A 15,358-nucleotide genomic window follows, 5' to 3' on the forward strand; every position below is an offset into this window, starting at 1 on the left:
CATATGGAAAGGGAAGAGGACCCGAATAAGTAAAGCATTTCATTACTCAAGAAGAAGAACAAGGTGGGAGGCCTCACACTACCTGATTTTAGAACCTATTATACCACCACGGTAGTCAAAACAGCCTAGTACTAGTACAAAAGCACATACATAGACCAGTGGAACAGAATTTTGAATCCAGACAAATTCATCCACCTATTAGCAGCTGATATTTGACAAAGGCCCAAAGTCCATTAATTGGGGAAAAGAGTGTCTTTAACAAAAGGTGCTGGCGTAACTGGATATTCATCTGCAAAAAACTGAAACAAGAACCATACCTCACACCATGCACAAAAACTAACTCAAAAGGGATCAAAGATTTAAATATAAAGTCAAAAATGATAAAGATCATGGAAGACAAAATAGAGACAACACTAGGAGCCCTAAAACATGGCATAAACACAATATGAACTGTAAGTAACAATGCACAAGCACCAGAAGAGAGACTAGACAAATGGGAGCCCCCAAAAATGAAACTTACGCTCATGAAAAAACTTCACCAAAAAAGTAAAAAGACATCCTACAGACTGGGAAAAAATTTTTGACAACAACAAATCCAGTCAGCATCTAATCTCTAAAATCTGCAAGATACTGCAAAACCTCAAGAACAAAAAGACAAATAACCTAATTATAAACTGGGCAAAGGATATGAACAGGCACTTCACCAAAGAAGATATTCAGGCAGCTAACAGACACATGAAGAAATGCTCACAATCGTTAGCCATTAGAGAAATGCAGATCAAAACTGCAATGAGACATCATCTCACCCCAACAAGGCTAGAATTAATCCAAAAAACAGAAAACAATAATTGCTAGAGAGGTTTTGGAGAGCCTGGAACACTTATACACTGTTGGTGGGAATGTAAAATGGTACAACCACTTTGGAAATCAATTTGGCGCTTCCTTAAAAAGCTAGAAATAGAGGTACAATACCATTCTGCTATCTTGCTCCTTGGAATATATCCTAGAGAAACAAGAGCCATCACACAAATAGATATATGGACACCCATGTACATTGCAGCACAGTTCACAATAGGCAAAAGATGGAAACAACCTAGGTCCCCATCGGTGGACTAATGGATAAACAAATTATGGTATATTCACACAATAGAATACTATGCAACAATAAAGAACAACGATGAATCCGTGAAACATCTTACAACATGGAGGATACTGGAGGGCTTTAAGCTGAGTGAATTTAGTCAGTCACAGAAGGTCAAATATTGTATAAGGCCACTATTGTAAGAACTCAGGAAAAGGTTTAAACACAGAAGAAAACATTCTTTGATGGTTACGAGGGTGGGGAGAGAGGATGAGGGTTATTTACTAACTAGATAGTAGATAAGAATTATCTTAGGTGAAGGGAAGGGCAGCACTCACTACAGGGGAAGTCAACACAACTGGACTAAACCAAAGCTAAGAAGTTTCCTCAATACAATCAAACACTTTGAGGGACAGAGTAGCAGGAGTTGCAGTCTGGTGACCATGATTTCAGGGGACATCTAGGACAATTGGCATAACAAAGCTTATTAAGAAAATGTTCTGCATCCTACTTTGGTGAGTGATGTCTGGGGACTTAAAAGCTTGCAAGTGGCCATCTAAGATGCATCAATTGGTCCCAACCACCTGGAGTAAAGGAGAATGAAGAACACCAAAGATACAAGAAAAGTGTTAGCGCAAGAGACAGAGAGGGCCACATAAACCAGAGACTTCATCAGCCTGAGACCAGAAGAGCTAGATGGTGCCCGGCTACCACCAATGACTTCCCTGACAGGGAACACAACAGAGAGTCCCGGATGGAGCAGGAGAAAGGTGGGGTGCAGAACTCAAATTCTACTAAGAAGACCAGACTTAATGGACTGACTCAGACTGGAGGATCCCCAGAAATCATGCCCCCTGGATTCTCTATCAGCCCAGAACTCAAACAATTTCTGAGGCCAACTCTTCAGACAGGGATTGTACTGGACCCTGGGACATAAAAAGCGATACTCGTGAGGAGTGTGCCTCGTAGCTCAAGTAGATACAAGAGACTAAACTGGCAGCTTCTGCCTGGAAGTGAGATGGGAGGGCTGAGAGGATTAGGAGCTGGCTGTATGGACATGGGGAATCAGGGTGGAAAGGAAGAGTGTGCTGTCACAGTATGGGGAGAGCAATTGGAGTCACATAACAATGTATGTATAAATTTTTGTATGGGAAAAAATAAAAAAAGAAAGAAATACATATTTAAAATTGTTTAAAATGATGTTTCCAATATTCTTTAGGTTATTGATAAGTTTATTGTGTCATGATATTATTCTGGTATATATTTCCTCAAATATGTAATGATTTCTCAGAACTCTCCATCAATTCATTAATAAGAAAAAGATCATATAATAGCACTTCATCTCCTTCTAATAAATAAATGTGAGTCACTAAAATAAGGTAATATAGTGCAATAAAGTTTTGTATGTGTTAACATTCCAATTCCCACTTCTTTGGAGCACTCAGTTCTTAACCATTATTGTGTTACAATATTGTCATCAATCCATAAATCATTTTTTTTTAACCAATACTGCATTTTGATTTTTAACCCAGGTGTTATAATAGTTTAAAATATTTCTGTGGAATATGACTTTTAATAAGCAAGGATATTCTTATTTATGAGATTCTTTATTCTTCAATAATTCATTGCTTTTTATTACTCCAGCCAAAAATATTTTATCGAAAGCAGAATGTCTTTAAAAATTACTTATTCTTCCCTGAGACATTTGTGTAAGGCTCTAAGTCAATTAGAACCAGAACTTTAGATTCTCAGTGGCAAAGTGAGCACTGACACTTACCCTCCTCCCCACCTAGTTTGATCTTGTCATGTACACAGCACGTATTTCCTTCTCAAGCCCAGTTTCTCACAGAGCACAGACCTTGACACCCCTCAGCTGCAGAGATGAATAATCAAACAGTAACTTACTCAGAACTGAATCTGGCCAAGAAGCCAAAAAGGCAGCAAATCAAACCTAAGGATGCTGATAGCTCCTTTTCAGTCACTGAGCGGGAAATAACTTACGTGGAATTAAACTTTCATAATGCTTCTCAAGATCTTCAAAAGAAGGACAAGACTTTCCACTGCAAAGGTAAATCATCTAATCAGTTCTCAATATAACTGCCTTACAAACAATGTGCAGATCTAGGGCAGAAATGTGGGGAAACAGTGAAAATGAAGACATGGAGCAAGGGTAGTCAGATTAAGGGAGTAGGCTCACTGGTTTTCATTTTTGAGGGTCAGACCTGTAGTTCGGATATTGTGTTCTACTTTGAAATCTGAAGGTGAATTCTATCCAGGCATTGTTGAAATTCGTGGGCTTTGAAGAACAACTCATGCGCTATTTTTTTACTGAAAATGTGATGGTATATTCTGAGAGAAAAAGTACAATAGAGACTGTGGGTTCAATGTCCACTATTTCTGTACATGATTCCCTGTGCATCTGGGTTCTCCTGTATGTAAACACTCTGAACACTGGCTCCATCCATCCTTTCTCAGTACTTCCATTTCTCTCTCTGCACATCTCCCATCGCCTCCAGGGAAGCTCATTGCTGGGACCCTGGGACTCATCTGCCTTGTCTTGACGGCCAGTGTAATAACCATGACAGTCACAGTTATTACTACTTGTAAGTTTTTGTAAGATTATGAGGGAATATTCCTCTTAAAGGTTTGAAAGTGCCTCTGTATATTTCACATGTTATGGAATAGAATTCTCATTTTAATGTATGTACTTGTGTGATATGTTTACCAGGATTTTTAGTCTTAGTAAATAAAGAATGCCACAAAAATGTGAACAAAATGTGGAAAAGTTATTCTGAGGTTTTCAAGAGTATAAATAAACAGAATGTAGAGAATATACGTTTATAATTCTACATGTGTGTATTGTATGTGTGTGTGTTTGACACATCTCAAAGACTTGCAATGAGAGACTGAGAACACTTACTGCGAATAAAATTAATATTTGAATGTAGTTAATTCAAATACTGTCAGAGGTGATAAAATTTCTCCGTTAGACTGTCCGTATATTTTTTCGAAAACCTTCATTACTTACTATTTTTTTTGGTAAAATCATTTTTAATATACATTATTACAATTTTTAATGTTATACTAAATTTGAAACTAGGAAACTAAAATTATTATGATTTATTACAGAAATATTAATCTCAATAATAATTACTACAATCTTTCTAGCTATTGGAATGATGAACAAGAACAGAACTCAGAAAGGTATGTCATAATTTTAAAAGTTCTGAGATAAACCAAAACCAAACCCATTGCCAGTGAGTCAATTCCAACTCCTAGAGACACTATAGGACAGTTTAGAACTGCCCCCATAGGGTTTCCAAGGAGCAACTGGTGGATTTCAACTGCCGACCTTTTGGTTAGCAGCCAAACTCTTAAACACTGTACCACCATATTAAGATTGTATTTTGTCTCTATTTTATGTCATGAAGAGATAATAACAGATTTTTTTAAAACCTTCAAAAATATAGCAATATATTTTCATAAATAAAGATCATAGGAGGAACTCCTTCTTGTTCAACAGTTAGAGGAAATATGCTTTTACAATCACTATAGCCTTCTTTTGACAACTGCCTCAAAGTTCCTACTGCTCCTGTAAATATTAAACAAAACCATACAAACAAAACTCATTCTTGTTGAGTGGATTCCAACTCATAGTAACCCTATAGGACAGAGTAGAACTGCCCTGTAGGATTTCCAAGGAGTGGCTGGTGGATTTGAACTGCTGACTTTTTCTTAGCAGCCAAGCTCTTAACCACTGCGCAACCAGGGCTCTGCCTACAAAATTCTATGAGGAAGTTCTACTGTGTCATATTGGGTTGTTATGAGTTGAAAATTGACTCAACAGCACCTAACAACAACAGCATGATCAGAAATAGTTTTGTTATTCTAATAAAGTGGTGTTGTTCAGTGGTTTTCAGGACATTCATATGATAGTGCTTTTGTTTATTTGCTTTTTAATTGTACATAAATTGGGGCTGGGAGGCTGACCTTTTCTGTGTGTATGTGTTTTTTATATGTATGCGTGAATGCATGAGATTGCATATATAGGTTATGTAGATACATACTTATGCCTATGCAAATGTGTCAACTAATTTATATTTTTTAATTCAAATTGTTTCTGGATAGTGATCATATTCTTTTTTCAGCTAATCATTGTCACCGTTGTCCAGAGGACTGGCTCTCCTATTCCAACCATTGCTATTATATTAGCAGTGATATAAAAAACTGGACTGAGAGTCGGATGGCCTGTGTTTCTAAGAAATCTAATCTGTTTTATATAGATAATGAAGAAGAAATGGTAAGATTTCAAATATTTGAAATATTTTATTGAAAGGTATAACATACTAAAAGAAATGTATACAAAATAATATATTTGAGTGAATAGCAGGTATTTATCAACAAATATTACTGGTATGCCATGTTTCCTGTGCATCTTAAACAATAAAGATTTGCCTACTTTGCAAGCTTATATAAAGAGAATTATACTACATGAAGTGTTTAGTGTCTTACATATTTCAGTTAATGTTGAGTTTTTGGGATTCACCCATATTTTTGTCCATGTTGTTGTTAGTTGCCCTTGAATTGACTCCGACCCATGGAGACCTTATGAACGAGGAAAACGTTGTCTGGTCCTGTGCCATCTGAATGGTCATTGTTGTCTCTGAGTCCATTGTTGTCCATTCATCTCACTGAACATTTCTCTTATTTTCAGTGGCCCTTTGCTTTACCAAGCGAGATGTCCTTTTTTAGTGATTGGTCTTTCCCGATGACATGTCTGAAGTAAGCAAGCCAAAGTCTTGCCATCCTTGCTTCTAAGCAGCATTCTGATTGTGATTCTTCTAAGAATAATTTTTCCAAAGTTGTGCTTTATTTTTTTCAAGGCTACATACTACTCCATTGTGTGACTTGACAATGCTTTATTTATATTTTATACCATTAAAATACTTTGGTTTATATCCAGTTCTTTCTATTTATGAAAAACAACACTTCCATAAATTTTTTTTCCCTAAAATAAACTTTGTTGTTTCATTTGACCATAAACAAATAAACAAAATTGTGAAGATTAATCACAAAATGAATAGACCCATGTAATTACAAACCAAGTCAAGAAATAAAAAATGGTAGCAGCCCTTCCCGCTTTAGCTCTGCCCCTGTGTATGCTCTTATCACTTCTCCTTCTTCTTCCCAAACCACTCTCCTGACTTTTATTACAGATTAGTTTTACTTGCTTTTGAACTTTGTATAAATGGCATCATATGGCATGCATTTTTAGTATCTCCTTTTACTCTCATATGGTATTTGTGCAGGTGAACCATACTGTTGTGGTTAGTTGTAGTTCGTTCATTTTCAGTGCTGTGTTGTGTGAGTAAACCCACCAAAAATAAAGAAAAAACCTAACCAGTTGCCATGGAGATGATTCCGACTCACAGAGGCCCATGTGTTTCAGAGCAGAACTGCACTTCAGGAGTTTTCAGTGGCTGTAACTTTCAGAAGTAGGTTGCCAGGCTTGTCTTTACAGGCATGTCTGGGTAGTGTTGAACCTTCAAACTTTCCATTAGTGGCCAAGTGCTTAACCATTTGTACAGCCAGGAGCTCATTGTTATGTGAATAAACATTTTAAAATCCATCCTGTGGTGAATAGAAATTTAACTATTATGATAACACTTAGCTACTATTTAGCTATCATGTGTAATTATTCTCTAAATATCTTTCTGGGTGTCTTTTGTCGATACATTACCTAGATGCACAGGAATGAAATTGTAGGATCATGTACGGTTATAGGTGTATGTACATGTCAATATTTTTGAATTATCCCGACAGTTTACTAGTTCATAGCACACATACACATATTATCGAACAGTGTTTGAACCTGTCCCTTGATCCACGTCCTCATCAAAACTTAGTAGTATGAGAAATTTTAAAAGTAGAAGTTTTGATTGTTCTATGATAGTATCATTATATTAATAGACATTTTCCTAATTATTGTTAGACTGAACACATTTTCACGTGCTATTGGCCAGTAGAACATCTTCTTTTACCAACTGCCTATTCATGTCTCTTGTTTGTTTTTCCTCTGAGATTGTCAGTCTTTTCCCACCAATAAATTCTTCACATATTTTGGATATGATCTCTTTTTGATTTGATAACTTTATAAGAGATTTACTTTTCTTTGTGGCTTATGTATTTACTCCCATGTTGGAGTCTTTTAATGAATAGAATTGATTAATATTAGCATACTCTAATTTCTCATTTATATTATTAGTGCTTATTTTAGAGCTATTTTAGTAATGAATCAAATTTCAGTATATATAATCTACTAAATTAATCTGTCAATTTCATATTTTATCTTTTCTTAAAATTTTTTTTCTGAAAATGTTTACGTATTACATTTAGATGTATTGTTAGGTGTCGTTGAGTCGGTTCCGACTCATAGCAACCTCATTTACAACAGAACGAGACACTGCCCAGTCCAGTGCCGTCCAGACAATTGTTGTCCTACTTGAGTCCATTGTTGCAGACACTGTGTCAGTCAATCCCTTTTATGGTCTTCCTCTTTTTCACTGACCCTCTATTTTACCAAGCATGATGTCCTTCTCCAGGGACTGGTCCCTCCTGCTAACATGTCCAAAATACGGGAAACAAAGTCTGCTCATCCTTGCTACTCATGAGCATTCTGGCTGTACTTCTTCCAAGACAGACTTGTTCGTTCTTCTAGCAGTCCATGATATATTCAACACCTTCACCAACACCATAATTTAAATGCATCATTTCTACTTCTCTCTTCCTTGTTCATTTTCCAGCTTTCACATGCATATGAGGCTACTGAAAACACTAAGACTTGATTCAAGCGCACCTTAGTCCTCAAAGTGACTTGTTTGCTTGTTAGCACTTTATAGAGATCTTTTGGAGCAGAGTTTGCCCTAAGCAATGTGTCACCTTTCTCTTGACTGCTGTTTCCATGGGCATTGATTAAGGCTCCAAGTAAAATGAAATCCTTGACAACTTCAATACTTTCTCCATTTATCATGAGGTTACTTATTGGCCCAGTTATGATATATTGGTCCAGATATATAATCTATTGAAATTCATTTTTCGTGATGCTGATAGAAGGTTATACTTTTCAACATCATTATCTAATTGAGTGAGTATAATTTATGGTCAAAATGATCAGTTATCTATTCCTCTTTGTGGCCACCTTTGTCATAAATCAAGGATATCGATGTACATTTGTATGTGGATGTGTTCTTGGTCGCTACTGTGTTTCACTTTTCTATTCTTTTTTCTTGCATCAATATCCCATGGGCGAAATCACTGAAGCTTTCTCTTCATTCTGTCTATTCAGCGCAGTAGTGTTCTCCTTCAGGATTTATTCACTTCTTCTGCGCTTAGCCCTTTACATTTCTATATAAATATTCTCAAAACGTATGCTGTGACTCTATTTAAGTTATGTTAAATCAATAGATTAATTGTTGAAAATTGACATCTTAATAATGTAATATCTTAACCGGATTTTATCCTCCATTTATCTTCTCTCAGCATGGTTTTGTGTAGAAGTCTTGAAATTTGAAATCAAATGTTTGTTTGATTTGGCTCCGGTTATCTTTTATATTTCCTTTTCTGATGTTTCTAATTTCTCACTTTGCTAATGGTATGTGGACGTTGACCTTGTGTCCAGCAATCTTTCTAAACACGCTTAGTAATTCTAGTAATTTGGCTCTAAGTTCCTTTTGACTTTCTGCCACAAAATTTAATCATGTAAGACCTGTGTCAGTTGTATTCCTTCTGTTACAATTTATACCTAGTTTATTTATGTATTTACTTGAAAGACTGCTCACTTCAAAACTGAGGAGAGAAAGTGCTATTGGGCATCATGGTCTCATTGACCTGTGTCGCAGTAACAGCTTTAATCATTTCATCACCGGGTACATATTCTGTTGGTTTTTTTGAAGACAACTCCATCCGAATAAGGAAGTTTACTTTTTCTCCCTTTTAAAACCATTTACTGAGGTATACTTGACATAAAATAAACTGTACATATTTAAATCATATAATTTCTTGAGTTAATATATGTATATACCTGTGAAACCATCAATTATAAATAATGAATACAACTGTTACCCTCAAAAGTTTCATTAATCACCTTTATAGCCCCTTCTCCCACCCTTCACCTATCCCCAATTATAGACAACCACTGATCTACCTTCTATCATCATTGATTATTTGGCATTTTCTATAATTATTTTTTATAAATGGAATCACACATTTTTTCTTCTTTCTTTCATTTAACATAATTATTTTGAAATTCATCTATGCTGTAGCATTTTTCAAGAGTTTATTATTTTCATTCAGGAGCAGTACGTGTGTGGATATGCCACAATTTGTTTATCTGTTCAATCGTTAGTTAACATCCAGATGTGTATGTCAAGGTTGCAATTTCATCTGTTCTTTTTGTATTATTTTATAAGTGAAACATAACTCACTTGCATTCAACTGCCCAAGTTTTGCATGTACAGTTCAATGACTGACAAAGATATGCATCTATGAACACACCACACCAAGCAAGACAATATTTCTTTGATCCCGTAAGTACTCACTTTCAGATGCCTGATTTCCAACGTATCTTAGTTTTTCTTCTATCAATGCTTCACTTCACAAGTGAGTACATATTCCCTGATTTGTTGATTGATTCCCCTGTTTATGGACACTTGAAATGTCTCCAGAATTTTTCAATTCTGAAAAAAAACTACTATGAAAAACTTGTGCAAAAAGCTATCTGTACATACATTTTCAATTTTGTGGAATTCAAGTGAAATTCCTGTATTGTAAGTGAAGTATATGTTTAACTTTAAAATAAAGTCTTGGCAGAATCTTTTCAACATGTTTGCACCATTGTCCACTCCTAAAATTGTTTGAGAGTTTCATGTCATCTATATCCTTGTTAACACATGGAATTACCAGATATCTTCTTAGTATGTCTTTTATTAATTAATTAATTTTTTGAGTAATTTTTGGTGCTTTCAATAATTTGTTTTTACCAAGATTGCAAAAGTTATTAGCATACAATTTTTCAGAACATTTTACTCTTTGTTTTTATTTCAGTAATATCTGCAGTTGTTGTTGCTGTTGTTAGTTACCTTCAAGCCACCTCCAGCTAATGGCGACCTTATGTACAACACAGCAAAAGGCTGCCCAGTCCTGTGCGATCTGCATGGTCCTAACATCTGTAGTTGTGTCCCCTCTTTTGATTTCTGTATATAATTTATGGCTTCTGTCTTGGTATTCGTCTTTCTGCTTGGAGGTTCATCAATTTAATTAATCTGTGTGAGAAAATGATTTGGTTTCATTTATTTATTCTGTTTTACAGTTGTCATTTTCATTAATTTATGCTATTATCTTTTTGTATTTTTCCTTCTTTATTTGAGTTTTTCTCTTCATTTTCTTGAAGGTGAAGTTACATCATTTACTTCAGACCTTTTGTATTTTATAAAATAAGACCTTAACGTGGTAGATTTACCTCTTGACACTGCTTTAACTACAATTCACAAATATTGACCTGCTGTGTTTTCGTTTCATTCTATTCATTTTTTTAAATTTGTGACACTCTCATTGACCTCTTACGTTATTTAAATTCTTCACATATTCTCTTTTATTATTAATTTCTAATTATATTGCACTGTATTAAAAGAAAATATTTTCTATGATTCCAGTTCTTTGAAATCTGTTGATGTTTGTTTTATGGCCCAGTGTATGGTCTATGTTGGTGAATATCCTATGTGCATGTGACGAGAATGTACATTATTGTGTGATGTGTTCTATGAATGTCCATTAGGTTAAGATAGTTGATCGTGATGTTCAACTCTTCTATTAATGATTTTCTGTCTACGTGTTCTATTGGATAGAGAGAAAAGAGTACTAAAGTCAACAGACATAACTGTGGATTTGTCTTTTTCACCTTCAACTCTATCAGATTTGCTTTATGTATATGAAACTTTCATGTTAGGTACATACATATTAAAAGTTATTTTGTCTTTTTTGATCAATTGACTCATTTATCATTCTATAATGGTCCTCTTTAATTCTTGTAATATTCCTTGTTCTGGATATTAGTTTGTTAAATAGTATTTCAGTTATCTAGGGCCGCTATAACAGAAATACCAGAAGTGAATGGCTTTAACAAGCAGAAATTTATTGTCTCACAGTCTAGTAGGCTACAAGTCCAAATTGTTGACATCAGCTCCAGGGAAAGGCTTTCTCTCTCCGTCAGCTTTGAAGGAAGGTGCTTGTCATCAGTCTTCCCCTGGTCAAGGAGTTTCTTAGTTCAGGGACCCTGGGTCCAAAGGATGCATTATTCTACTGGCTCTCGTTTCTTGGAGGTACGAGATCCCCCGACTCTTAGCTTGCTTCTGACTTTTATATCTCAAAAGAGATTGGCTGAAGACACAATCCAGTCTTGTAGATTGAGTCCTACCTCACTAACATGACTGCAATTAATCCCATCTCAACATCATAGAGATAGAATTTACAACACATAGGAAAATCCTATCAGATGACAAAATGGTGGACAGTCACACAATGCTGGGAATGATGACCTAGCCAAATTGACACACAGATTTTTGGGGATACAATTTAATCTGTGACTCATAGTAATATAGTCAATGAAATATTTTTGTATTAGTGTTTGTATGACATAGACTTTCAATAAAAAAAAAATTAACCCATCAGATCTATACTTAATAAACACTCCAGAGAAAAATGATCAAGCAGAATGCAAAAATTATCAAAATTTTTACTGAAGATAATTCAAAAGCAGCTGTAGCTGTACATTGACAGGGAAGTGCCAGACTTTAAGCTGGGTTCAGAACCGAACGTGGGATATCATTGTTGACGTTAGAGGGATCATTGCTAGAAGCAGAGAATACTAGAAAGATGTTTACCTGTGTTTTATTGACTATTCAAAGACATTCAGCTGAGTGGATCATAACAATTATATATAACATTATGAAGAATGGGAATTCCAGAAGACATAATTGTGCTCATGTAGATTCTGTACACAGACCAAGAGGCAATCATTCGAACAAAACAAGGGGATGCTGCACGGTTAAAATCAGGAAAGGTGTACCTTAGGGTTGTATTCTTTTACCATACTTATTTATCTTGTATGCTGAGCAAATAATCCAAGAAACAAGACTATATGAAGAAGAACGCAGCATCAGGATTGGAGAAAAACTCATTAACAACCTTTGATATGCAGATGACACAATCATTCTTGCTTAAAGCCAACAGGGCTTGAAGCACTTACATGTGAAGATCAAAGACTACAGCCTTCAGTGTGGAGTACAACTCAGCATAAAGAAAACAAAAATCCTTACAATTAGACCAATAAGCAACATCATCATAAATGGAGAAAACATTGAAGTTGTAAAGGATTTCATTTTAATTGGATTCACAATCAATACCAACAGAAGCAGCCGTCAAGATATCAAACGATGTATTGCATTAGGCAAATCTGCTGCAAAAGATCTCTTTTTAAAGTGTTAAAAAGCAAAAATGTCACTTTGAGTACTAAGGTACCTGACCCAAGCCGTGATGTTTTCAATGGCCTCATATGCATGTGAAAGCTGGACAATGAGTTAAGAAGCCTGAAGAAGAATCCATGCTTTTGAATTTCAGGTGTTGGCGAAGAATATTGAATATACCACAGACTGCCAGAAGAAGGACTATATCTGTGTTGGAGGAGGTACAGCCAGAATGCTCCTTAGAAGCGAGAATGGGGAGACTTCATGTCACATACTTTGGCTTTGGACATGTTATCAGGATGGACTAGTCGCTGGAGAAAGACATCCAGCTTGGTAAAGCAGAGGACAAACAGAAAAGAGGAAGATCCTCAACGAGATGGATTGACATAGTGGCTGCAACAATGGGCTCAAGCATAATAACGATTGTGAGGATGGTGCAGACCAGGCAGTGTTTCGTTCTGTTGTGCACTGGGTCGCTATGAGTTTTCATTGTTCTTTCTTCCTCCTGATGCTTCAACAGTCTTTCTTATTCATTTCTGTTTGAAGAACTTTCTTAGTTGTAATGAGTAGGTTTGCTATTGACACGTTCTTTTAGTTTTTCTACATCTGAGAATGTATTTATTTCCCCTTCATACCTGAAAGTATAGTTTCACTAGGTATTGAATCCTTCTATTTCTCTCTCTCATTTGGTATGTGTGTCAGTATGTTTGTGTGTCACTGTCTTTCTAAATTAAACCTTCTACCAGCACAAAAAGTGGTAGAACCAGGACTAGTCTAGTTGAAGAAAGAGGTGGGGCCCAGAAAACCAAATGTTTGACTTCTATGTCATGTATCTCCTCAATGGCAGCCCTTTAGTTTCCTTTGTAAAACCAAACCCTGAGAAACATAGTAGAAAAACACACTGTTTTGGAGGGAAGAATGTAATAGTATCTGGAAGCTTATTTAAACCCTTATTATGCTGGTTTTTCGTGGGAGAAGGATGTGACAGTCTGCTTCTGTAAAGATTACAGCCTTGGAAACCCTGTGGGACAGATCTACTCTCTCCTATAGGATCGCTACGAGTCGGAATCGAATCAATGGAAGTGGGTTTGTTTTGTTTTGGTTATGCTAGTTTATCAAACCCTGGCAACTATTAAGTTACATGAATTTAAACTTTTTTTAGTAAAACTAGGAGAGTAACACTATTAAGTATTAATATTTAAATAGTAACTTTTGGATGAAAAGCCAACACATTTGTGAAAGTTTTTGACAATATGAAATTTGATTTTCAACTTTGATATATTTTTAGTGTTAGAATCTAGCACACTTATCTTGTTTTGAAAATTAAAGATGAAGTAAAAGAAAACACTACCTGAATGCTTTTAAGTAATAAAAGTCTTTATAAAGGTTGTTAAAACAGTTTTTTTTGTTTTACGATAGACGTTGATGAAGATTCTATCATCTTTTTCATGGATTGGACTCTATCGTGAAAGCAGTCATTATTCCTGGTTCTGGATAAATGGCCCACCTTCCAGCCAAATGTAAGTTTTTCTGAATGACATCATATAGAAGAAAAAATACAAAAGAAAAATCCACATAAGTAATATTAATAAATAGGACTAAATTGAATTACAGACATGTAGAAAGAAATTGAAAATTAATGACATGAAATATTGATATAAATATTACTTAAGAATGAAGTACTCAGTGTTTATAAAAATTATTACTAATATTTTGTGAGAAATGTCATTACCCATTTTTATAATATTTTTCTATTATTGTTGCATAGAAAATGCCTTTTTTTATGAATTACCACACAAAAAAATAATGGGTTTATGCATTTTTATGCATTACAGGATAACAGAGCCATCAAATCCTAGATACAACTGTGTAATGGTATTCAAATCTAGACTTCAATCAGCAAGTTGTGGAGATGAAAAAATATACATTTGTAAGCATGAGATTTTGAGTTAAAACACCTGAGCTTGGAGTCCTTCAGGTATCTTTATATTTCATGAAATGGAAATAATATCATAATTGTAAAAGTCTTATAACAAATTAGATTATTTGTTCATCTGGAAGCTCCACATTTGGAACCCTCCTGGAGTTTCCCCTATGTACTTCTTCCCTTGTCTGATTTTCATCCGTACCCTTTGCTGTAATAAAATATAACCATGAGTATAACAACTTTCTTGTGTTCTGTGAGTCTTTATATTGTTAACTATGTTTACTTATCTGTATAACTTTGTAACAAAATAAAAATATCTAAATTCTGTAGTTTTATAAGAAATCAGAATATCTGGTTGTGTGAGTGCTCAAATTTTTTATTCTTTTGTGTATGATTGGCCATTTACATTTCAATACAATTTTTCATACCAGCTTAATGGTTTCCACAATGAAAACTCTACTGGGGATTGAACTTCTTGAATGGTGGAGTGAAGACTTCTATCAATATCCTTTATAAAGAGAAGAAAACACTTTATAAAGGGAAGAAAATGTTCAGATCCACTTTTTCAAGACTCCGGGAATTAAACAAAGGCTTGAGACAATACAGGGAGTATTTCTTCAAGAGAAAATGCTGAACCTCAGTTAGAAAGATAGTGTCTGTGGCATTTTAACTTGGCCTGCACCAAACATCCTCTCCCCAGCTCCATGGTAGCCATGAAAACTAGGAGCTATGCCACTACTGAAGAGGAAGACCAAGTCTGGAGCTCTTAAGTGTCCCATTAGCAGGATATTGTCATTATTTGACCTTTCTCAGAGCTCCCTGGAAAACCCC

General features: G+C 35.3%; 1 protein-coding gene across 7 annotated transcripts in view; it reads left to right on the forward strand.

Moving 5' to 3' along the window:
* LOC111819380 (NKG2-A/NKG2-B type II integral membrane protein-like) overlaps positions 1–15,285 on the forward strand; it is a 35,683-nt gene extending 20,398 nt beyond the window's left edge. For 2 of the 7 annotated variants that reach the window (XM_023725828.1, XM_023725826.1), the window contains 4 exons: positions 4,250–4,285; positions 5,230–5,381; positions 14,020–14,120; positions 14,436–15,285. In XM_023725828.1, coding sequence (XP_023581596.1) covers positions 4,250–4,285; positions 5,230–5,381; positions 14,020–14,120; positions 14,436–14,553 — 407 coding nt within the window. In that variant the 3' untranslated portion in view covers positions 14,554–15,285. Of the gene's footprint in view, positions 1–2,727; positions 3,150–3,597; positions 3,685–4,210; positions 4,286–5,229; positions 5,382–14,019; positions 14,121–14,435 lie in introns of those variants that run through there. The other 5 variants (XM_023725822.1, XM_023725823.1, XM_023725824.1 and 2 more) reach the window with 5 other exon arrangements.
* Positions 15,286–15,358: the final 73 nt, after the last annotated feature.

Source organism: Trichechus manatus, unplaced genomic scaffold, assembly GCF_000243295.1.
Source record: "Trichechus manatus latirostris isolate Lorelei unplaced genomic scaffold, TriManLat1.0 scaffold00439, whole genome shotgun sequence".
Classification (NCBI taxonomy): Eukaryota; Metazoa; Chordata; class Mammalia; order Sirenia; family Trichechidae; genus Trichechus; species Trichechus manatus.